General features: G+C 38.8%; 1 protein-coding gene across 1 annotated transcript; it reads left to right on the forward strand.

Annotated features, from left to right (window-relative positions):
- Nucleotides 1-270: 270 nt before the first annotated feature.
- LOC131834079 (glycine N-acyltransferase-like protein 3) lies at nucleotides 271-20,107 on the forward strand. Its single transcript, XM_059178209.1, has 6 exons — nucleotides 271-378; nucleotides 5,051-5,156; nucleotides 9,286-9,393; nucleotides 10,808-10,934; nucleotides 15,119-15,245; nucleotides 18,484-20,107. The coding sequence occupies exons 2-6, from the start codon at nucleotides 5,079-5,081 to the stop codon at nucleotides 18,896-18,898; spliced, it is 855 nt and encodes a 284-aa protein (XP_059034192.1). The 5' UTR covers nucleotides 271-378; nucleotides 5,051-5,078; the 3' UTR covers nucleotides 18,899-20,107.
- Nucleotides 20,108-21,593: the final 1,486 nt, after the last annotated feature.

A 21,593-nucleotide genomic window follows, 5' to 3' on the forward strand; every position in this document is an offset into this window, starting at 1 on the left:
CCTCTTTGTCATTTTCTATGGTACCCCATTCATCTGGGTCTCTTCACTTATTATTTTTTCATGAGATCTTAGTAGATGGTGGGTTTGGGATCTAGAAAATGTCCATCTTTAAATCAAGATTAGTATTCACTGTTTTTTACACTGTAAGCTAAATCTGAGAGAAAGGAAGGGGTGGGGTGAAAATACTCATGCTGTATGCATGAGGCTTTTCACCTGATACCATAAACTCCTCCCTATTAACAGGTGTGCACACTTTTTTGTTTTTCTCTCCCTTCTCTTTCCACTAAGGACTAATTAGGGAAGTAGGCTTGACGAATAAACTCACCATTTATGAAGAAGGAACCACTGACCTGATAGAAACTGAACTCTCAACACCAGGTAAGCATTCCTTCATTAAAATAATAAATTTCAAATCATTAATTAAACTTGCAAGAAGAAATGGGAGAAATAGGGAGGAGAGATGAATTTCAGCATTATACAGGAAGGGTAAATCATAATTGGGTTTATGGGGAAAGATGTTTGCTTTTTGTTTTTGTTTTTCTATTTCAAATCATGATTTGGGGAAAATAAGCATTACAAAATATAACATCATTTGCACTGATGGGGCACAACTAGAGAAACAGATAAGAGAGGCATCTCTGAATGGAAAGCCCATCATCTGAAAAACAATTACAACCTTCAGATCACAAGAGCTTTAAAAAAAATTCTCTGTCTCATTTACAGAAGTCCCCCATTGTACTGTAAATGCTATGTTACCTTAAAAAGCAAGACCTTATATTTTATTTATTTATAAGAAAGGTCTTTCAGGCCAGTGTTAACGCTTTCATTGACTAATGTTCATAACATATTTTAAGTGCTTGTTGTGTGATGATGAACACTTCAGTGCCCCAATGAATCTTGGGCTCTTAAAACTTGAATGACTGGGGCGCCTGGGTGGCTCAGTGGGTTAAAACCTCTGCCTTCGGCTCAGGTCATGATCCTAGGGTTCTGGGATGGAGCCCCGCATGGGGCTCTCTGCTCAGCAGGGAGCCTGCTTCCTCCTCTCTCTATGCCTGCTTCTCTTCCTACTTCTGATCTCTGTCAAATAAATAAATAAAATCTTTAAAAAACAAAAACAAAAATCTTGAATGACTATAATTAATTACATTCCTTGACAAAAATTGCAGTTAGTGGGTCTGTTTTTGCTAACAGTTCAGCCAGAGGAATTATAAAGCTTTACCTTCTAATTCTAGAACACAAGTGAATTATGGGGCATTTATAATTTATTGGTGAGATTATGATTCTCTGATCTTGTAGCTCTCAGAATTAATGGTTGTCATTATGATTTTCTCATATAAGTCAAAAATATGTAAAATATATTTTCTGCATCCATGAGAATTTCTTCATTCTGCTCTGTGCCCTAAAGCTATCTTTGTATTTCAAAAGAGAAAGGTCCTCAGGAAATTCATCACTGTTTACTGAAAGAACATTGTCCACTGTTGTTCATTAATTATAGTGTCTTCCCTCTGTGAACCCATGGGAGAAATGTCTCTCTGATTTTAATGTCACCAATATTTGTCACCCAGAACAACTGGTGAATAGAAAGGTATATTGAAGCCAGATCAAGGAGGGTTTTGGTTGCTTAGAGGTTAGAGAATTTCATTTAAAGATAATACAAGTGAAAAGTCAAGCAAATGCTATGATAAAGAGCATAAGAATAATGTTTTTAAAGATTTATTTATTTTAGAGACAGAAAATGAGAGTGAGCGAGAGAGTATGAACAGGAGCAGAGGCAGAGAGAGAGGGAGAGAAGTCCTCAAACAGATTCCCCACGGAGCACAGAGCCTGACGTGGGGCTGGATCCCAGGACCCTGAGATCATGACCTGAGCCAAAATCAAGAGCTGACGCCCAACCCTCAGAGCCACCTGGGTGCCCCAAGAGTGTGAGAATAATTTTATGGACAAACTGAATCGCGTAACTAATCATGTTTGTTTCTCTTACGTTGGCTGCCAGGAAGCTTACAGTACAAAATGTGCTCTCACCTGCTGCAAATCCCCTGCTTCTCATTGTTGGTGGTGGTTTTGTTCAGCGAGGTCACAGGGATTACCATCTGTAGGGAAAACGTAAGATTAGGTTCCTGCAAGCCTCTGGTCACAATGTTTTTATCAGAAGACCAACACAATACCTTTCTTTTTTTTAAATTTACTTTTAAAGATTTTATTAATTTCGTTGAGAGAGAGAGCACACACAGACTCAGGGGAAGGATGGATGCAGAGGGAGAAGCAGATTCCCCGTTGAGCAGGGAACTCGATGTGGGTCGTGATCCCAGGTTCTGAGATCATGAGCTGAGCCAAAGGCAGCTACTTAATCTGCAGAGCCACCCATGCATCCCAGCACATAAACCTTTTTTATGTGTATTTCTGTTTAAAGACATATTATTTACCAATTGTTGATTTTTTTATTATCATTGAACTCCCAGTCAAGAGCATTATAACCCATAATTGAAAAAAGTTTGTGTAACACATGTATATATCTTCTCGGTAAGACCCATCACAGTCTTTTTACCATAGGAACACTAGACAGCACTTAAGTACTATGCTTGGGACAAATTTTTATTTATTTATTTTTTAAGATTTTATTTATTTGACAGAGATCACAAGTAGGCAGAGAGCCAAGCAGAGAGAGAGAGAGAGAGAGAGAGAGAGGGAGGAGAAAGCAGGCTCCCTCCCTAGCAGAGAGCCGGATGTGGGACTCGATCCCAGGACCCTGAGATCATGACCTGAGCTGAAGGCAGAGGCCTAACCCACTGAGCCACCCAGGTAGCCCGGGACAACTTTTTTTTTTTTTTTTTTTTTTTTTTTTAAGATTTTCTTTACTTGTTTGACAGCGAGAGAGAGAGAGAGAGAGAGAATGAGAAAGGTGAACACAAGCAGGGGGAGCGGGAGAGGGAAAAGCAGGCTTCCCACAGAAAAGGGAGCCTGATGCAGGGCTCCATCTCAGGATTCTGGGATCATGACCCGAGCTGAAGGCATATGGTTAATGACTGAGACACCCAGGTGCCCCTCGGGCCCATTTTAAACAGTGAAATTGCCAGCAGAATGTGAACATCACAATAGAATGTGGCACAAATACATCGTATAAAGGGCTTGTTTAGAATATAAAAGGTGGAAAGAGAGGTCAGATTCTGCGGCATCCGCTGAGAATATTGGCTTTGGAGACTCAAATATGTCCATAAATGACTGCAAAAACACCATCACTATGGATTTGAAGGGTTCCAGGTGAATCTTAGCAAGTAGGTGAATTCACAAATATGGAATCCGCAAATAAAAAGGATCAACTCTGTATGTAGAACTATAGTCCATGTGCTTTGGCTGCTGGCCTCACTCTTGACCCCATATTATGTTTACACCTCTGTTTTCCCCTTGCCTGAATTTTAATTTAAACTTAATTTTTCATCATATATTTTACCTATACTTATAAGTGGTTTCAGGAACAAATCAGGCAATAAAGCAAATCGCCAACAAGTTCTTAGAATTCCTACCATTTGTGCTAGCTACTTTGCTATGTATCAAGACATAAAAACATCTCTAGGCATCAAATGTAATAAGAGATACATAACCAGTTTCTCTATGAAATAATTTTATCTTATTTTCTCAAATACTGAATTAGAATAAATGAATGTACTTAACATGAGGATCTGCTAAGACATTAATATTTTATTTAGAGATAGCATGAGGGAGTGAAATGTCAAGCATATACAAGTGTGAAAAGATGATGCCTACATCTCTCCTTCCTTTGCTCAACCTGAACCCTGGAAACTCGATCTTTGCAAAGCTTCTCCTATCAGCCCAGACTGTGAGTACTAGGGTCCAGGAAGCTGATTTTCTGGTGCTGCCCCTAGTATCTTTTTGGAGTCCTGGAGAGAATTACAAACACCTCAGGTGTCCCACTCAGCAGACTGCAGCCACAGGACTTGGTCACAGGAGATATGCTTCGTCGAAGTTCAGACTCATGTAAACCATATGATGGAGCTGCATGGTGGATTTTAAGTCATAATCAAACACTTGAGTATCTTATAGTCACAAAGAGCTGCCACATATTGAAATCAAGTAGTAACATCCTCTATCTGGGGAATGTGCTGAACAGGAAAGAATTCACTGCAGTCTGAGAAACACCAGATTCTCATGTCTCGCTGAGAAATTTTTGCTATCCTAGTGTCTGTTTGTTGAGAGTAAGTGGATAAGCTCTAGTGCCTCGAATATAGAGAAAAAAAAGTTTGTTTAATTCAGTCAAGACCTGATTGGAATGTTGGGGGAGGAAAAGTTTCTTAGGAACAAAAAGCAGGGAATAGGAAGTCCCCAAATCTACAAAAAAATAACTGCCTCTGAATGGTGAATAGCATGCATTATATTAAGTTCTTTTTTGTTCCTTAATTTTGTCTAACTAAACTGAGTCTCAGGTTTTGTTCCCATCTGGTTCTTTATCTTCAACCTAGGTGTTTCTCTGCAAGTGGCTTCCCATAAGCACCTGATGCCTGACCCACTCACATCTTCCACCTTTGCCCCACATTGTAAAAAGAAGTTTCCCTGCTTACCCTAAGACTCTTACTCTGAGCTTCCTCTTAACCATTCAGCAAGCACATAGAATGCCCTTTTCCTCTGTGCCAGTCCTGTAGGTGATGGACTACAATAGAGCACAAAGCAGACATGGGGCCTTTCCTTCTTATACCTCCCAGTCGACTTGAGACAGACTCAAGGAACACATGAACAGATGTGAAATTACAATTGTTTCTGTGTCTCACAGGAAGAGTTGAGCGTACAGTGAGTGTGTATCATAGGAAGACTTAACCCAGCATGGATACTCACCTCTTTCCCAGATTAGGTCATTAACATTCTCTACTTCTATGTGCTCTCTGCTTTTCCCACCCCAGTGCCTCTCATCTTCCCTCATCAGAGGGAGCAATGGCATTCGGAATTGCACCCAGTGAGAACAGGACTTCAAGGATATTTCTAGGGAGATTCAAATGTTAACAAGCAAAAACTAAACACATCCCTTCTGCGTTCTCATTAGGTGTGGAATTGCTAGAGTTCTGGAGAAGATGCTGGTGCTCAGCTGTTCTACCAAATTGCTGATCCTGGAAAAAATGTTGAAGAGTTACTTCCCTGAATCACTCAAGGTATTCTACACTTAAGAGCCCTCTTTTTATTTCTTTATTTTATTTATTGTGAAATAAGGTCCGACTTGTGACTGTTTCCCCAGTTTTTCTGATGTCAGGACTTTCCTTTTAAACCTATTGAACAGATGGTTTCCCAATTGTCTCCTGCTAGAGACTGATTCCATGCAGCATAGATATGGCTGTGATAATTATTTTTTTGACAGTCACTCTAGATGACCTCTAGGAAAATTTAGGTGGTGCTGCACTAGACTATTTCTAGGTAAACTCAAGTTTCAAACTTTTCTTAATGGCAGAAGAATATGGATTAAGTAGCATTGTTCATAAGAACATAACCTAGGTTCACAATGGAGCTAGGTCCAGGAGTCATAAAGTTTTTATGACTATTTCAACATTTTTATTTATTTATTTTTTAATGGCTTTGTTGGTCTTAAAGCCTCTGTTGAAGTCTTCCCAAAGTCCGTGAGGGCCTGCTGATAACTCAGAGCTACTATGGAAGAAGACATTAATCACAGATTACAAATAAATATGAGATTTAAAATATTTTAAGCATTTGAAGAAAAAAAATTCAAAGTGCAAAAACATTGTCTTTGAGGGCTGCAATTCTTGAGCAAGGAGATAGCCCTACAATATGGATTTTCAAATGTAAGTGGCAAGGGGTATACCTCAGTGGTAAGAGCATTTGACTGCAAATGTGATGGCTGCTAATAACCCAGAAGAGATATAATGAATCATAATTTCTAAAGACAGAAACCAGAGTCCTGTGTATTGCGCACTCACGCTCGATAATCCTTTTTTACACTAAACTTTAACAAAAGTTATCTAGAGCACTGTACTGGGGTGATTAAATATAGTCATCTTGCCTTATGGGTCATGCTTAAACTATGTGTGGTAGGGAAAATCTGAGTGATTTGGGAGCATATGGCTAAAAGAGTACCAAATGGACAGTTCGACTCAAAATGTCCCATATTGAATGTTTGACCTACTCTTGCTAAAGAGAAATACAAAGGTTTTGGTGATCTTCATAGGGTCGTCTAAGATCATACAATCATCAAGACAAATGATGGGCTCTTACCTTATAAATAGTATGTGGATAGTACTTTGGCATACAAATGATTTCAATTTTTTTTATCCTTCCAACAACTTTGTAAGATGTTTATTAACCCATTTTAGAAATGAATAAGGCTAAAGAAAGTAAAAAAATCAGTTGAATCCTGGTTCTTTTGATTTCATAGCTATTGCTTCTCCTCTAGCAGCTTAACTACCAGATACCCAGGTGAGGATGTTGATTTTTCCCTTTTCTGTTTTTTTTTTTTTTTTTTTTTTGATTCCTTGCATACTGCTTGGCATGGGGCTTTGCCCATATAATTCTCAATAAACTGTTGTTGGTTGGTCGCTAGCAGTGTTATGAAGTAATTGCTCATTAACCCTCGCCTGTTCAAATCTTATTTTCAAGGACCTCTGAATTCAGATTAGTTGAGTTGATCAGAATAGTAGGTATCATTTTTTTTAACATACCTTTTATGCTGTCTCCTTTGAACTTTATAAAACCTATTAATTCCTCTGTAATATTAATAACTGAATAAGCAGGTAATTATATTATACTTTTAAAGATGATATTACTAAATCCCTTCCCTTTATCTAAGTGATAGAGTTCAGATTTAAATCCAAGCTTTCAGATTCCAAACTGCATAGTTGTGGTTTTCTGTTTTTTTTTTCATTGTTTTTTTTTTTTTTTTTTAATGCTTCTCATAGCACCACTTGAACTAAGAGTTAAAGAAATGAAACACGTAGGCACAAGTCATTGCCTTCCTCATATCATCTTCTCATTAATAGCTGCTTAGCTTGACACTCCCGATTTCTCATTTTCTGTACACAGTCTCTTTAACTTTGAATCTTTTTATCTTTCTTCAGTTATTGGATTGTTATATAGCGTTTGTCTCGGGTTCTCTGACCATAATTTCAAAATACCTCTTCAGTTACGCTATGCCCTTTTGAGAATCAAAATGATAAAGAAACAATTGTTTTGTTGTTCCATGCTTCCTCCATTTTTTTGGAGGCTATGGCTATATATTTTATAATCTGTTTTTTTTTAAGTTTTTATTTAAGTTCCAGTTAGTTAACATATAGTATAATATTAGTTTCAGGTGTACAATTTAGTGATTCAATGCTTCCATACGTGACCCAGTGCTCATTACAACAAGTGAACTCCTTCTTAACCCCCATCACCTATTTCACCCATCCCACCTCCTACATCATCTTAGTATTTCAGTGATTAAATATCCCTCTACATTTCCTTCACAAATTCCAGCTGCTCATTCTTCTGGCATCCTTACTTCCCTTAGCTACTTCCCCTCTCCTCTCAACACGCACCCTGTGAATAAATAGGTGTTAAAGAATTTGTTTCATTGTCTTCAACCAATGCCAACTTTTTCAGTCGGTTGCAAAACTCTTACAAACAAGTCATTGCTTTTCCTTTCACAATCTGAATATCAGAATTTTTTTTTTCCTTTTAACCTCAACATTGCAATCATATTTAAGCTCAATTTTTTAATAATGATGTATGGTTTCTTCATGGGAAAAAACACTCTAATAAATTTATGACGATGTATATATAAGATCGGCATCCCCAAAATTTAATAATTAAACAGAGCAAGCATGACCCTTCCAGGTTAATTTAGTTCTTGGATTTTCATTAAGTGTGATCCATGTCACATGTTAGTATTAGCCAGACCAAATTAGGAAAGATACATTCTATAAGAAGATTTGAGTTAGGTCCCAGATTGGGAAAGAGAAAAGAGAGTTGAATAATGTTCTAGGTATTGAGGAGCATGATTTGAATCATGATGTGATAAAAGAAGTAAAATGTAGATTCTAATGTCGCTATAATTTAAATTGGTTTTCCCTGAAGTATAACACATACTAGAAGATGCACATAACATAATTATGTGGATCAATGAATTTTCATAGAGCAAATACTTATATAATTTATGCTCCAATCAAGAAAGAACATTACTTCAGACACAATTTCTCCCCAGCCCCCCAGTGCTCTTTTCCAAACATTCTCTTTCCCAGATCTCCATAAGTAACCAGCATCCTGACTTCTAAAACCATAATGTGGTTTTGTCACTTCTGAATATAATGTAAATTGAATCACATAGTATATCTTTTTGCATCTACCTTCTTTCGTTCACCATTAAGTTTCTGTTTTGTAATTTATACTATGAATATGCTACAATTTATTCATTTTTTCCCACTGCTGATGGACACTGCGATTGTTTTCAGTTTCTATCTATGATGAAAGTGCTGCCAAGAACACTAGCCTGTAACTCACTCTTGTTGTTACCAACACAACTTCTTCTCTATAAGCACCCCTGGCATATGGAGGTTGCTTTATAGGGCAGGCATCTTTGATTCTAAGTGGAGAAAAGAAATATGAAAGGGCACAGGTAAGAATTCTAATACTCAGTATTGTTTAGTCAACAACCTGTTGATCCACTATGTCAGACTCCATGTATACAGCAATGAATAAGACATAGTCATGACCCTCAGGTCAGGGAATGCTTAGAGAGCCTTCCTCCATCAAATCTGAAAGGCAGGGGGCTTTTTTGGGGAGGGGAGTTACCCTCAGTGATGTTTAATTGTAACTCTGGATTGAAGGAGTAGTTACATTAAGCAGGTTATTTTTGGAGAGCATAATAAGCTTCAAAATAAGCTGAACATCAAAATTATCTGTGGAATTGTAAAAGATATTATGAGCCCTACATTCATACATCAGATTCTGATTCCTTCTGTAAGTATTTATTATTGACCCATGTGCCATCTAGTCAGCCTGTTGTATCTCTCATTGCTCTACAGTAAAAACCTAAGTTTGGGGAGAGTTTTCATAGATTTTCCTAGTTTTGTTGTTGTTGTTGTTTTGTTTTGTTTTGTTTTTACCAGTTTTCATGTACAATAATGAAATAATAAGAGAAAAGTTTGTACATGTGCGTGTTGTATATAAGTGCATATAAAAAAAAATTTCCCTTCTCATGGCCATAACTATATAGTACAAGATGAAGAGAAAACAGTAATATGCAACTGAAAGAGTTAGTAATATGACTGGCTTGTCTTTCTGGGTTCTCTGGCTCAGGTTTATGGAGCAGTGATGAACATGAATCGTGGGAATCCCTTTCAGAAGGAGGTGGTGGTGGATTCGTGGCCAGACTTCAAAGCTGTTATCACCCGGCGACAGAAAGAGGTACAGATTGGAAAGGACAGAGAAACAAAACAAAACCAAACAAAACACCCCCTGAAAACCCAAGAGTTGGCATCAACTGGAAAGAAAAGATTGGGTAAAGGGGATATTATAACCATTACAGTCATATATATTAGCTTAAAAGGTACATATTTCACCATTAGTTTTTTTAAAAGATTTTATTTATTTGCATGAGCGAGAGCACAAGGAGGGAGGGGCAGAGGGAGAAGCAGACTCCCCACTGAGCAGGGAGCCCAACATAGATCAGGATCCCAGGACCCTGATATCTTGACCTGAGCTTAAGGCAGAGGTTTAACCGCTGAGCCACCCAGGTGCCCCTCACTATTAGCTTCTAATTTGACTGGCTTTGGAGTTGCAGACATGGAAAACTGCTAGCTTAAATGTGTTTAATAAAGTGTTTCTTTAGTGTTTCACAATATCTAGAACCATGAAGCTTACGTACTTATACATACTTGTTTTTCCTCTGGTTTGATGTTTTCCTGTGACCAACAACTTCGGTAATGTGGGTAAATACATAGGGAGACTGAAAAAGATGACATCTGCCCCATTTTGCAAGGACAAAGAACTCACGTCATCAAATGTGTTGCCCTGACCACATTAGGAAAGTTCTGAGAGTTCTGTTTAAATCTTGTAGGTGGCTCCATTAAATTATACCCTTTCCATTTTTTTTTTTTTTAAGATTTTATTTACTGGGACACCTGGGTGGCTCAGTTGGTTAAGTGGCTGCCTTTGACTCAGGTCATGATCCCAGCATCCTGGGATCCAGTCCCCCATTGGGCTCCTTGCTCAGCAGGGAGCCCTCTTCTCCCTCTGCCTCTGCTACCACTCTGCCTGCCTGTGCGCACGTGCCCTCTCTCTCTCTCTCTCTCTCTGACAAATAAATAAATAAATAAATAAATAAATAAAATCTTTAAAGATTTTATTTACTTATTTGACAGAGAGAGACACAGCAAGAGAGGGAAACAAGTGGGCCGGGGGCGGGGTGTGGGAGAGGGAGAAGCAGGCTTCCTGTTGACCAGGGAGCCCAATGTGGGGCTCAATCACAGAACTCTGGGATCATGACCTGAACCAAAGGCAGACGCTTCATGGCTGAGCCACGTAGGCAACCCCTTTCCATTTTTATAAATAAATAAAATCCTAGAAAGAGATGGAATAAACATCTTAAAACTTTCCAAATACCAGATGAATAATCAAGCAAAAGTATACTAAGCAAAATATCTGTTGCTTCCCTCACCAGAGTGTATTAGCCACATTCCTATCTAGCCGTGGTTTACAGGTGGCTGATTTTGGCAGTGGGAATGATCTAAGTATATGCTGCCAATGTACCTAATTTATCTAGTATTTGAGATACCTAGAGGACATATTTATGTTTTTACAATTATGTCTTCTGTCCCAGGCTGAGACAGATAACCTGGACCATTATTCTAATGCCTATGCTGTGTTCTACAAGGATGTCAGGGCTTACCAACGCCTGTTGGAAGAACACGATGTTATCAACTGGGATCAAGTTCTTCAAATACAAGGTAAGATCAAGCACAGACACTAGGCAGTCTTCTTTTTCTCATTTTTGTCATATACATCAGATAGATATGATATCCGTTTCACATATATGATAATATATATATATTTAAGTGCACAAATTCATAGATATACATTTTATATAGTTACAATTTTTATACTACAGTTTTGTAAGAACACTTGTTTTACTCCTAAAGAGGCTTGGCCATTGGGGTAAGTAGGCACCGTTTAAATTGGGCTGCTTTCAAGTGACATTTTCCCCCCACTGTTACTGTAATTTCACAGCATATTTTTCTTTATTCCTCATAATCATTTCCTGTTCCAGTCTTTTAAAGTGACTCTAACTTCAGTGTAAGCCAATAGGTAAGTCTTCCCTTCTTTCTGAAGCAGCTGATTGGAAAGAGATTATTAACTGATTTGCATCAGATATCCTGACATGATTTAGTAAGATAAGTGTATATCTGAGATTCAAGGAGATAATTGCATGGTTATCAATGCTAATGGAAGAACTTTTGGCCAAGACTGACCTACATTAAGAGTTTCTAATACTGTGCATGGACAATTTCAGCTTCAGTGGCTTACTTTTCCAACTTCTCATGATGACTGGGGAGATGATACAGTCAATGAAGTTCTTGTTTTTAACTGTTGCATTGAAAGTGAGTTCCTTCATCATTGGACAGGAAGGTAGGGTCCCCGTCTGGTAATATTTTTCAGCAGCAAACAGCTGAAGCCCTCTCACAAGGAAGAAGCTCTTGTCTTCTTGCAAAGAATGACCAAGGCATATCATTTTCTAAAGTCTTGGGGTGTTTTAAAACATCCCTTTGGAAATGCTCACAAAAGTGTTATAGTGGAAGTTCTGAATGGTCTCTGACTTTTACAAATTTATCCCAGTTACACTGGTGAGACGTGAGACGTGAGACAGGGTTCTACCACTCACTTAGCCAAACTAACAAAATTTTCTTGCCATTATTACTCAAGTGTGGAAATAAGTAGATCTCTTACTTGGTATGAAAAATCATGGCAATGATTGGACAGTCTGTGGTGCTGGCGGACCCACTCTCCTCAAAGCACCTAAAGCCACCATTAGGATGAGAACATCCTTGTAATTGCCAGTAATTTTTTTTTTTTTTTCCCTAGCAGGTGGAGCTGTTAGTCATGAGTCAGTCTTAATCATTTACATTGACACATCATCCACCCTGAAGTTAGGTGGGGACAGATGAGAGTTAATAGCACCTAAAATAGTGGTAAAGCCCCCTCATTTAGCATGTAACCAGTGTAGGCATTGTCTTTGGCTCCTGATGTGGCCTCTCACCTATAGGCTTTGCTATATAAAGGAACTATAATTTCCTTGGAATACAGAATAGCTCTTAAGAAGTCATCAGTATCTTTATTCATTTTAACCAAAGCACCTAAGAGCTATTCCCATAACATCCCCAAATCATGAATGACTCCAAAAGCCAACTACTACCACAGAAAAGGCCGGTCTTTCATCTTGCACCCCAGAGTTACTGGTGGGGCTGCCTGGAAAGCCTACAAAAATTAGGCAATGGAGGGATGCCTGGGTGGCTCAGTCAGCTAAGCCGCTGCCTTCAGCTCAGGTCAATATCCCGGGGTCCTGGGATCAAGCCCCACATCAGGTTTCCTGCTAGCAGGAAGTCTGCTTCTCCCTCTCCCTCTGTTACTCCCCCTGCTTATGCTCTCTCTCTCTCAAATAATAAATAAAATATTTAAAAAATATTAGGCAACAGAGTTACTTCAATGCCAGGTGTTCAGAGCAATGGTGCACTCTACACGGGGATGCCTTTGTCACTTTTAATCTAAGAGCTGTCCATAAACAAGGTTAAATCGGGGTTCACCCACAGGAAGAGCTAAACTCTTTGTGTTGGCCATGAGAGGACAGGGTATGAAAAAGTATACAGCCATCCAGATGGGCCAGGCTCTTTTGTTCACTACTGGTCGCATGGACATGAGAGAGCTTGTTGACGTGAGCACTAACCTAAAAGTTCAGAATCTGGCTTGCTGGTACTGTGGTCCCATGAACTGTGGTCCAATAAATGGTCTGAGTTCTGTCTTATCCAATTAGCAATGCCTCCCTTTCTAAGGAGGTAAGGTGAACAAAGGTAGGACAATTTTAGTGAAGATTCCTGATGTGAGCAAGGAGAAAATCACTTGTTAAAATGGTAATTGGTGTCAGGGACAGAAGGACATGGTCTACAAACCATGGAGAGATCATCCACAAAATCCAAACTATAGAGATTCTACCCAGCAAACTGGATTCTTTAACAAATAAATGGAAAGAATATTTAAAGGATATGAAGGAGGGATAGGCATGTAAAGAAAAGCTGCGGATTAAAAGATCCACCAGACAAAAAGTGAACAAAATATAACTATGGTGTTTAAGGCTCACCCTTGCATGATAAAACTTAAAACAAGGATGTGACTGTCATTAAAGATGATAATAGTGGCTATTTTTAGTGGAGAATGAGAGAATTGTGCTTAGGAGAATGGTAAATAGGAGATGGTTAGTGAATTTCTATTTTTATGGCTTTAGTAGTAGATAAAATATGTAATAATGAAGTTACACATTTGTTTTTTTTAAAGATTTTATTTCTTTATTTGACACAGAGAGAGAGCGCACAAGTAGGCAGAGCAGCAGACAGAGGGAGAGGGAGAAGCAGGCTCCCCACTAGGCAAAAAGCCTGATGCAGGGCTTGATCCCAGGACCCTGACATCATGACTTGAGCTTAAGGTGGACGCTTAACTGGCTGAGCCACCCAGTTGCCTCAGTTATACATTTGTTTTATGCAGTTTTTCTATTACATCTTATGATTTTAAAAGTTTTTCAAGGGGCACCTGGGTGGCTTAGTTGGTTAAGCGTTTGCCTTCAGCTCAGGTCATGATCTCCATGATATCTAAGTCCTGGGATCAAGCCCCACATCAGGCTCCCTGATCAGCAGGGAGTCTGCTTCCCCTTCTCCATCTGGCCCTCTGCATGCTTGTGCTCTCCCTTTCTGTCTCTTTCTCTCTCTCTCTCTCTCAAATAAATTAAATCTTTTTTAAAAAGTTTTTTAAAAGAAATATTAGTCTGACTTTTAGAAAGAAGTACTTCAATCTAAGAAAAATAAATTTTGTTTGAACTTCCAATCATATGCTTCATTAGCTTGAACGATTTTTTTCTCAGAGTCTCTTCAATTACTTCGATGTAATTCAGGTTTATAATGTGGTATTCTAGCCACAACTTCTGTAATTTCTAATAGTGTTAACTTGAAGAAACTACTTGGTTTTTCTAGACTTAAGTCCCTGAGAAAGTAGCCAATGCTCGGATTTCGGACTCTATTCAACATGATCTCCTATTCGTGTATTCATGTATTCTTCCACAGGAAATGACTTACTGGAAGGAGGAAACAAGCTTTTAGATAAGGATGGAAGTGGGAAACTCAATTTCCAGAGGATTCAATTAATCAGGACCCCTAGAAAGGATAGAGCTGATAGGATTTTGGAGAAATAGAGCGAGTCAGTTCTAAGTAAACAGAAGCTAACGTGCCATGTGATGAGCTCTATCAGAGACTGTACCATTCTTGGGTCTCATGCTGGTGCAGTGCCCCGCACAGTGTTTTACATACGAGTACTGAATGAAGATTTATAGATAACATCGTATACCTGTGATAAATGAGTAGGATCCAAGTGAGTCAAGATTAGGATAAATCTCACCAACGCTAAATTTATACCTTGATATTTCTGCAATGGGCATCTAGGCAAGAGGCTAGAAGACTCTTTAAGTCAGAATGCCATGCCAACTAAATGTGAGCTCTCTTATGCTTCCAGCTGAATGGTAGATTGTAGACTTTGAGAGCTATACAATTTCTCTTACCTTAGGAGCTTAGGATTAGTCTGAGAAGTCAGAAGTCAGGAAAGTCCCGCAAGCAATTCCACATTCCTAAGGGATATTCCCATCAGAAGTGTTCATGGAAGATCATGATTGTGAGAAACAACACGATGGGGATCTGGAAATCCCATACAATGTTTGAGAATCAGGCCAGGAGTCGCTGCAATAATTCATCTATAGCTCTACAGGGGTTAGGATGATACAAGGTGGCTAACTGGCGGCGTAGTACAAAATACTGCGACAAATTTCCTTCCTGTGTTTTCAGATAAAATACCGTTTTTCATTATGTCTCTCCACATACAGGGCTGCAGAGTGAGTTACATGATGTTTCCAAAGCTGTTGCCAACTCAAAGCAGTTAGGTGTAAAGTTCACTTCCTTCAAGGCTGTTCAATTTTTCCCTCATCCACTTCTGCCGGACACCAGTTCTCTGTACGTAGACCAAGTTTCTGCATGTGGGGCGGGACTTCCTGCACAGAAGTACAAAGAGGAGTACCTGAAACACTGACTGTTATTAAGGGATATTTGGGTACCTTGGAGTAAGGCCACAGAATCTAGATACGTCTCTGTGTCATGAGTCCGTGGGTCTGTGTGTGTGTATTTATTTTTCTGCTGTGCTTGACTGCTCCTAATTTCTTGCAAAATCAAATCCGTGTCTTTGTGCATAGTGATAAGTGAACTCAGGAGTCCTGTATTTTCACAGGAAAATCATTCCTTGGTATGCTCCTTCTCCAAATAATTCAAAATAACCTCTCTTTGAGCCAAAAAGTGTTTTTTGCATGTTTCAGGGAAGTGGGTAAATGACTGATTTTATAGAGAGCTCTTATTTGTGGGGCACTGAATGTTTTAAATACATTACCTCTTGAACCCTTTCCACAACCCCACAAAGTACTGTATAATTACCTTTTTGAACAGAGTTGAAGTAACACATAGGAGAAAATTGTAGAGCTAAGAAATAATTCCTAACTCTGACTCAAGAATCCAATCTTCAGAAGACTTGCTAGTGTAACCTGCATTCTTCTTAACGGGAGAGCCCCTGCTCTGACATTTGCTGGTTACCTTCCTTTCTGCTTAATCTTTCTGAGCCTTGATCAATTTCTTTTTGGGGGAAATTAACCTATAATATCTTCCTTACACATATTTTGTAAACAAATGAAACATGATATTTGAAAAGTACCTACCTCAATGAATGTTAATTTTATTCTAGGGAATATGTTGAAGGAATTTTTGAGCAAAACAAGACTAAAGCTAAAGAAGAATGGGCACTATAAGTCACATAAAGCAATTGGACTTTATTTTTATTTCATTTTATTTTTTTCAGTAATTAAAATTTTCAAGGACATACAAAGGCTGAGTGAGAGATTATAATAAGGAAAATCTCATCAATTTATGGCTAATCTTGTTTCATCCATTGCCCATCTACAAACTACTTTGAAGGAAATATCCCAGACATTATGCTATTATTCTTAAATATCTTAACATATATTTCTAAAAGATAAAGATTCTTAAAAAAAACAAAAAACAAAAAAACACTATACTAATATCACTCCTGTACAGAGGTTTCCAGGACGACCCATAAGCTCATTGATTGGCTAGAAGATCTCACAGAACTCAGCAGAGACAGGCTACAAAGCAAAATCAGCAGAGGAAAAAGGTGCATTGGCAAAATCCAGTGAAAACCAGGCAAAAGCTTTCCAGAACACTCCCCAATGGAGTCATACAGGACACGCTTAATTTCCCTAGCAATAACTTGTGACAACACATATAGGATTTTTTTTATTGGAGGCATACTTTGCCTAGCACATAACAATTTTCTAGACTCCCAGAGGGAGAGCAGGTGTTCCGCATAAACCACACTGATTGCACAAACAGCTAGGAACGGTAACTGCCAACTCCTGTCAGTTCTGGGAACAGCAGGACCCCTGCAGAAATCCAAACTGCCAGCTGCCATCCAAGGGCCAAGCTGGCAAGCAGGCTTCCCTAAAGATAGAGGCCTCAAGCTTGCTGCATCAACTCTGTGCTGTTTTAAAATTGGTTAATAGTATTTCCTTAAACCAGTTAGTAATTACATTTCCCAAATTAATATAATATTTTAGCAGTTTATTTTGAATAAGCACCTAAATAAAGTTCATACATTGAAATTGGTTAATATGTCTCTTACATACAGGTTCCCCTTTCATATTTTTTATTTCTTCCATTACTTTTTGTTGAAGAAACCAGGCTATGTGTTTCCCCATCTTTTACTGTCCCATCCCTGAGATGCTATTTAAAATTCTTCTCTATCCCCTGTCAGGTCTTTTAAAATCAGATCTTGCTTTAAATTGCTCCCTTCTGCATAGGAAGAAACTGTCTTTTACACCTAAGTCCGTACCCAAATTTGTATACCCATTATTTTGGATACCCTACCCTTCAGATATAAGATCATAGTCACTAACTACTCCTGAAACATTTGCCTTAACAATGTTTTTATTTGTAGTGACATTTCTTTTCTTTTCTTTCTTTCTTTTTTTTTTTTTTTTTGAAGATTTTATTTATTTATTTGACCGAGAGAGAGATCACAAGTAGGCAGAGAGGCAGGAAGAGAGGGGAAAGCAGGCTCCCTGCTGAGCAGAGAGCCTGATCCCAGGCTTGATCCCTGGACCCTGAGATCATGACCTGAGCTGAAGGCAGAGCCTTAACCCACTCAGCCACCTAGATGCCCCTACAGTGACATTTCTGCCTGAGGCTTTGTTGCCTCAGGGTTTTCAGCCTTTGTTCTTTTCAAAAATAAGAAATTCTATCAAGACCATGATTGCTGGTGTTTATTTTTTCCTTTTTTTACCCTCCTTAGTGGTTAGATTATTGTTGCAGTGCCAGAGCCCAGAGTATGTGTAGAATGACAGGTAATTGTGGAACCACTAATAAAAAGAAACCACAAATTTTAATTTATAAACATCGTAGCGAGAATGACATTAGCTGTTATGGGGGATGGTCTTATGATACTGACAATTTCAAGAATGAAAGCAAATTCAGAAGCAAAACCAGCACCATAGGCTTGCAACTAAGTAATCCATCTCAGTTCTTAGAAATTGCAACAATTCCTATCCTTGCCTTTATCTCAATACCATGAGATTTTAGACCTTTTTCCAGACCTTTTAGGGGTAGGTCTAGAAAGACTGGCATTTTTTTGAGCATCTATACATGCCTAGAACGTTAAGCAATGTATACTTTTTTCCTGGCCATGGATGCATAAAGATACAGTTCGACCCTAATACTTTTTTTTTTTTTTTTTTAAACCAAGGAAAATATTAGGGGCCCAAGAATGTAGACTTGTTTAGGCTTCAGGGAAGGTGTCAACAGACTCAGGCCTTAAGAAGAATAAGTCTGAGAACTATTTTACAGAAAAATGAAATACATGCCCTAATCTATATGAAGGCAAAAAGATATGGGCATAAAATGAGGAGGAAAGACTTCAGTTTCATATAATGAGGATTTTCTCCTACCGGAAATGAAACCCTGAAAGATGTTCATAAGTGGGAAATGATAGATAGATTCCAATTTATTGAAAATATATTGATATTGGCTAAGTACAGGGATTGTTTCTTAGTTTGAATCAGTGCAAGAAGAAAAGTAGCTGGTTGTAGTCCTAGGACCCTGCATTCACATTTCTTCTCGTGTTGTTTCCTTCTAGAAAGGGCTCTGTCCCACAACTAACTTACCTGAGTGTTGCTGATGCTGATCTGCTCAACCGGACTTGGTCTAGGGGCGGCAATGAACAGTGTCTCCGGTATATCACGAAACTCATCTCTTGCTTCCCCAGTGTATGTGTCCGGGATGATAAGGGAAACCCGATCTCTTGGTCTCTTACAGACCAGTTTGCCACCATGTGCCATGGCTATACCCTGCCAGAGCATCGCAGAAAAGGTTACAGCAAGCTGGTGGCCCTCACACTGGCCAGGAAATTGCAAAGCCGGGGATTCCCCTGTCAGGGCAACGTCCTAGATGACAACACAGCATCCATAAGCCTCCTGAAGAACCTCCGGGCTGAGTTCTTGCCCTGTCGCTTTCATAGGCTTATTCTCACCCCTGCAGCTTTCTCTGGCTAAGTTTACCTCTAGCCCATTGGAACTCCAAGAATTTTCTTCTTTTCCCTGAATATACATACACTTCTTAGCTGGCAACGAAGGGAATTTTCCAACTGGAACCAGAAGAATTGAAAAGGGCCCGGAGAAGACACGCAGCATCAACCTGAGAAGCCTGCCTTCTCCCTGCATCAGGGTTCTACAGGAAATAACCGGGGATCAGAGACAGCAACGGCTGACAGGAGGATGATTATCTTCCTTCGGGATGTACTGCAGGAAAAAGGTTCTAAAGCCAGCAGTTCTCAGCCCAATTATAGAAATGACTGCATGAGAACAGTGTCTTAACACAGGAGCATGTGGCTCCTGCTTCCTTATTGCTGCCTGGGTTTCTGCTCTGGGTGGTCACAGCCATACCAGCTCCCCACTACCGTAAATAACACACCCCAGCCTGCTGCGATGTCTCTCTAAACTCTTCCTACCACTTCTGATCCAGCTTTTCTGTAGAATACCCTGCTTTTTCTCCTTTAATGACTGGTTTCCACCTCTGCTTACAACTCAAGCCTATCGCCTTTCCTGGAGAATGTTCCAGTGAAGTGTTTCTCACATTTTCGTTCACTTCTGAATCACCTGGGATGCAGATTGCAACACAGACTGTGGAGCCTCTTTCCCCACAGCCCCTGATTCAGTAAGTCTGCGGTAGGGCCTGAGAATTGGCATTTCTAAAAAGTACCTACTGCTCAGTGGTCATGGATGGAAGAAAGAAGATACAGGCATTTTAAATGCTAGGAACAGATGGTGTCAGCATAGGATTGGACCTTAGCTATCACCTATTCCAGCTTCCTTGTTTATAATCTGCTTTCTCATTCACATTTTCTCATGCACAGCTATAATAGGTGTGAATGTGGGTATGCAGATGCACACATAAACGTACTATCATAGATGCATTAATACATATATACATTTGCTTCATATTTTATATATGTGTATGTATAAACTCAGAATTCTGCTAAGATAATAAACTTTAATTCATTGCATATGAAAACTTGAAGGCTCAGGGAAAATAAATGACTTTTTAAAGATAATACAATCAGTGTTAGACATCCAGCCAGTATGCTGTCATTTTGATTTCAATCTTTTTTTTTTTTTTTTTTTTTGGTTACTATATCATGTATCTTTTCTGTAAAGGAAATTAAATGCCTAAATAATTAAATAAATATTTTCATCAGCATTTTATCCTGAGTATTTTTTTTTTAATTTGGGTTTCAATTTCTTTTGTGTATATATATCTTTCAAGGATTGCAGAGGAAGAAATATGCATCACCAACTAACTGTGTCCTTGCATTTACAATAAAAGCAGGCACAGACTGAATGGTCAGATTGGTCTAGTTTGTATAAAGTGGACTCAGATATAGAGAAAATATTGTTTTCTTATCCCAACAGAGGCCATAAAATCCCAACTATGAAGATAAAGGAAGATCCAAATTTAGGTGTTTATTCTGAGAGAAGTAAATACACTGACCGAGAGAATCATTTTAATAAAAAAACAAGACTCCTTGGGAGTGAGTATATGCTTAGGTCATCCTGACTATTGGTTACCTGGAAACTTATGCTTGGTTTCAGAGGGAAGAACACCAAGTAATTGGAGTCCATAAAGCTCTTGGGAAAATATGGTCTACGTTCTGCCCCAGGGATGCTCATTATCTTTAGTGTTGATTCAACATAATTATTGCTGCCTGGTATATGGCAATAATATTATAGCCTTACTTTATTCTTAATAATAACATGCCTCTAATTTATCTAACGTTCAACTATGTGCTGATCATTGTGCTGAAGAGTGGATATATATAACTTAATCCTTGTGAAAGATAGGAATTATATTATCATGGGAAATCTGGCTGGGAGATGTCATGACTCATCAAAACTCATGCAGGCTCCAAGTGGCCACGTGGTGGTCAGAACCAGGTTTTGTCAGATTCTGAAGCCAGTACTGTTACTCATTATGCTAACTGGCCTCTGAAGCAGCTGGAAACTCTTTGGGGCTGATTATCCCTTTATCTCATTGCTTTCTGGATTTTCACCACCTCCACCCCTACTCCACAGTGGGCTGCATATTTTTAAAGTGATTTTTTCCCTATCAAATTTCACTAGAATGTGCTTTGGTGAGTGCTGTGAAGTGTGTAAACCTGGTGATTCACAGACCTGTACCCCTGGGGATAAAAATATATGTTTATAAAAAATTAAAAATTAAAAATTAAAAAAAAATTTCACTAGAACTTTATTTATCTATTTTTTATCTTTTCTTCCAGATAACCATGTTGGATATAATTGTTCAACTTTCAACCTTCTTTCTGACCCTTTTAAGGACGACATGGAGCAATTTCTGGAGAAAGAAGAGAAAGGCAAGGAGAAAAGAGCGACTCAAGAACTAGCAAGGGACTGGGTCCTTATGCTGATTTAAGGAACTTCGGTATAAAATACAAACCATTGAGGAATTGGAAGCAGAGTATTCATTTGCTTGGAAATTAGTCAAGAGGCAATTGCAATAGTCCATGCAAGAGATGATCCAAGTTTAGCCTGGATTTTAATGCAGGTAATGAAGTAAGCATGACCAGAGGTAATAAGGAGGAAAAGGATTTCATGCCTGTCAAGGATACTGAAAGAGAGATGTCGACAATAAGTATATTGTGAAACCTGTGGCTGGTGGTATTTTTCCACTGAG

The sequence above is a fragment of the Mustela lutreola genome, chromosome 6 (assembly GCF_030435805.1).
Source record: "Mustela lutreola isolate mMusLut2 chromosome 6, mMusLut2.pri, whole genome shotgun sequence".
Classification (NCBI taxonomy): Eukaryota; Metazoa; Chordata; class Mammalia; order Carnivora; family Mustelidae; genus Mustela; species Mustela lutreola.

Bases quoted from the DNA above. Each gene is read 5' to 3' on its own strand.
- LOC131834079 (XM_059178209.1), top strand. From the start codon at position 5,079: ATGCTGGTGCTCAGCTGTTCTACCAAATTGCTGATCCTGGAAAAAATG. The intron at 5,157-9,285 runs GTATTCTACACT...TCTCTGGCTCAG, and splicing joins ACTTCCCTGAATCACTCAAG to GTTTATGGAGCAGTGATGAA. The intron at 10,935-15,118 runs GTAAGATCAAGC...CTCCACATACAG, and splicing joins TCAAGTTCTTCAAATACAAG to GGCTGCAGAGTGAGTTACAT.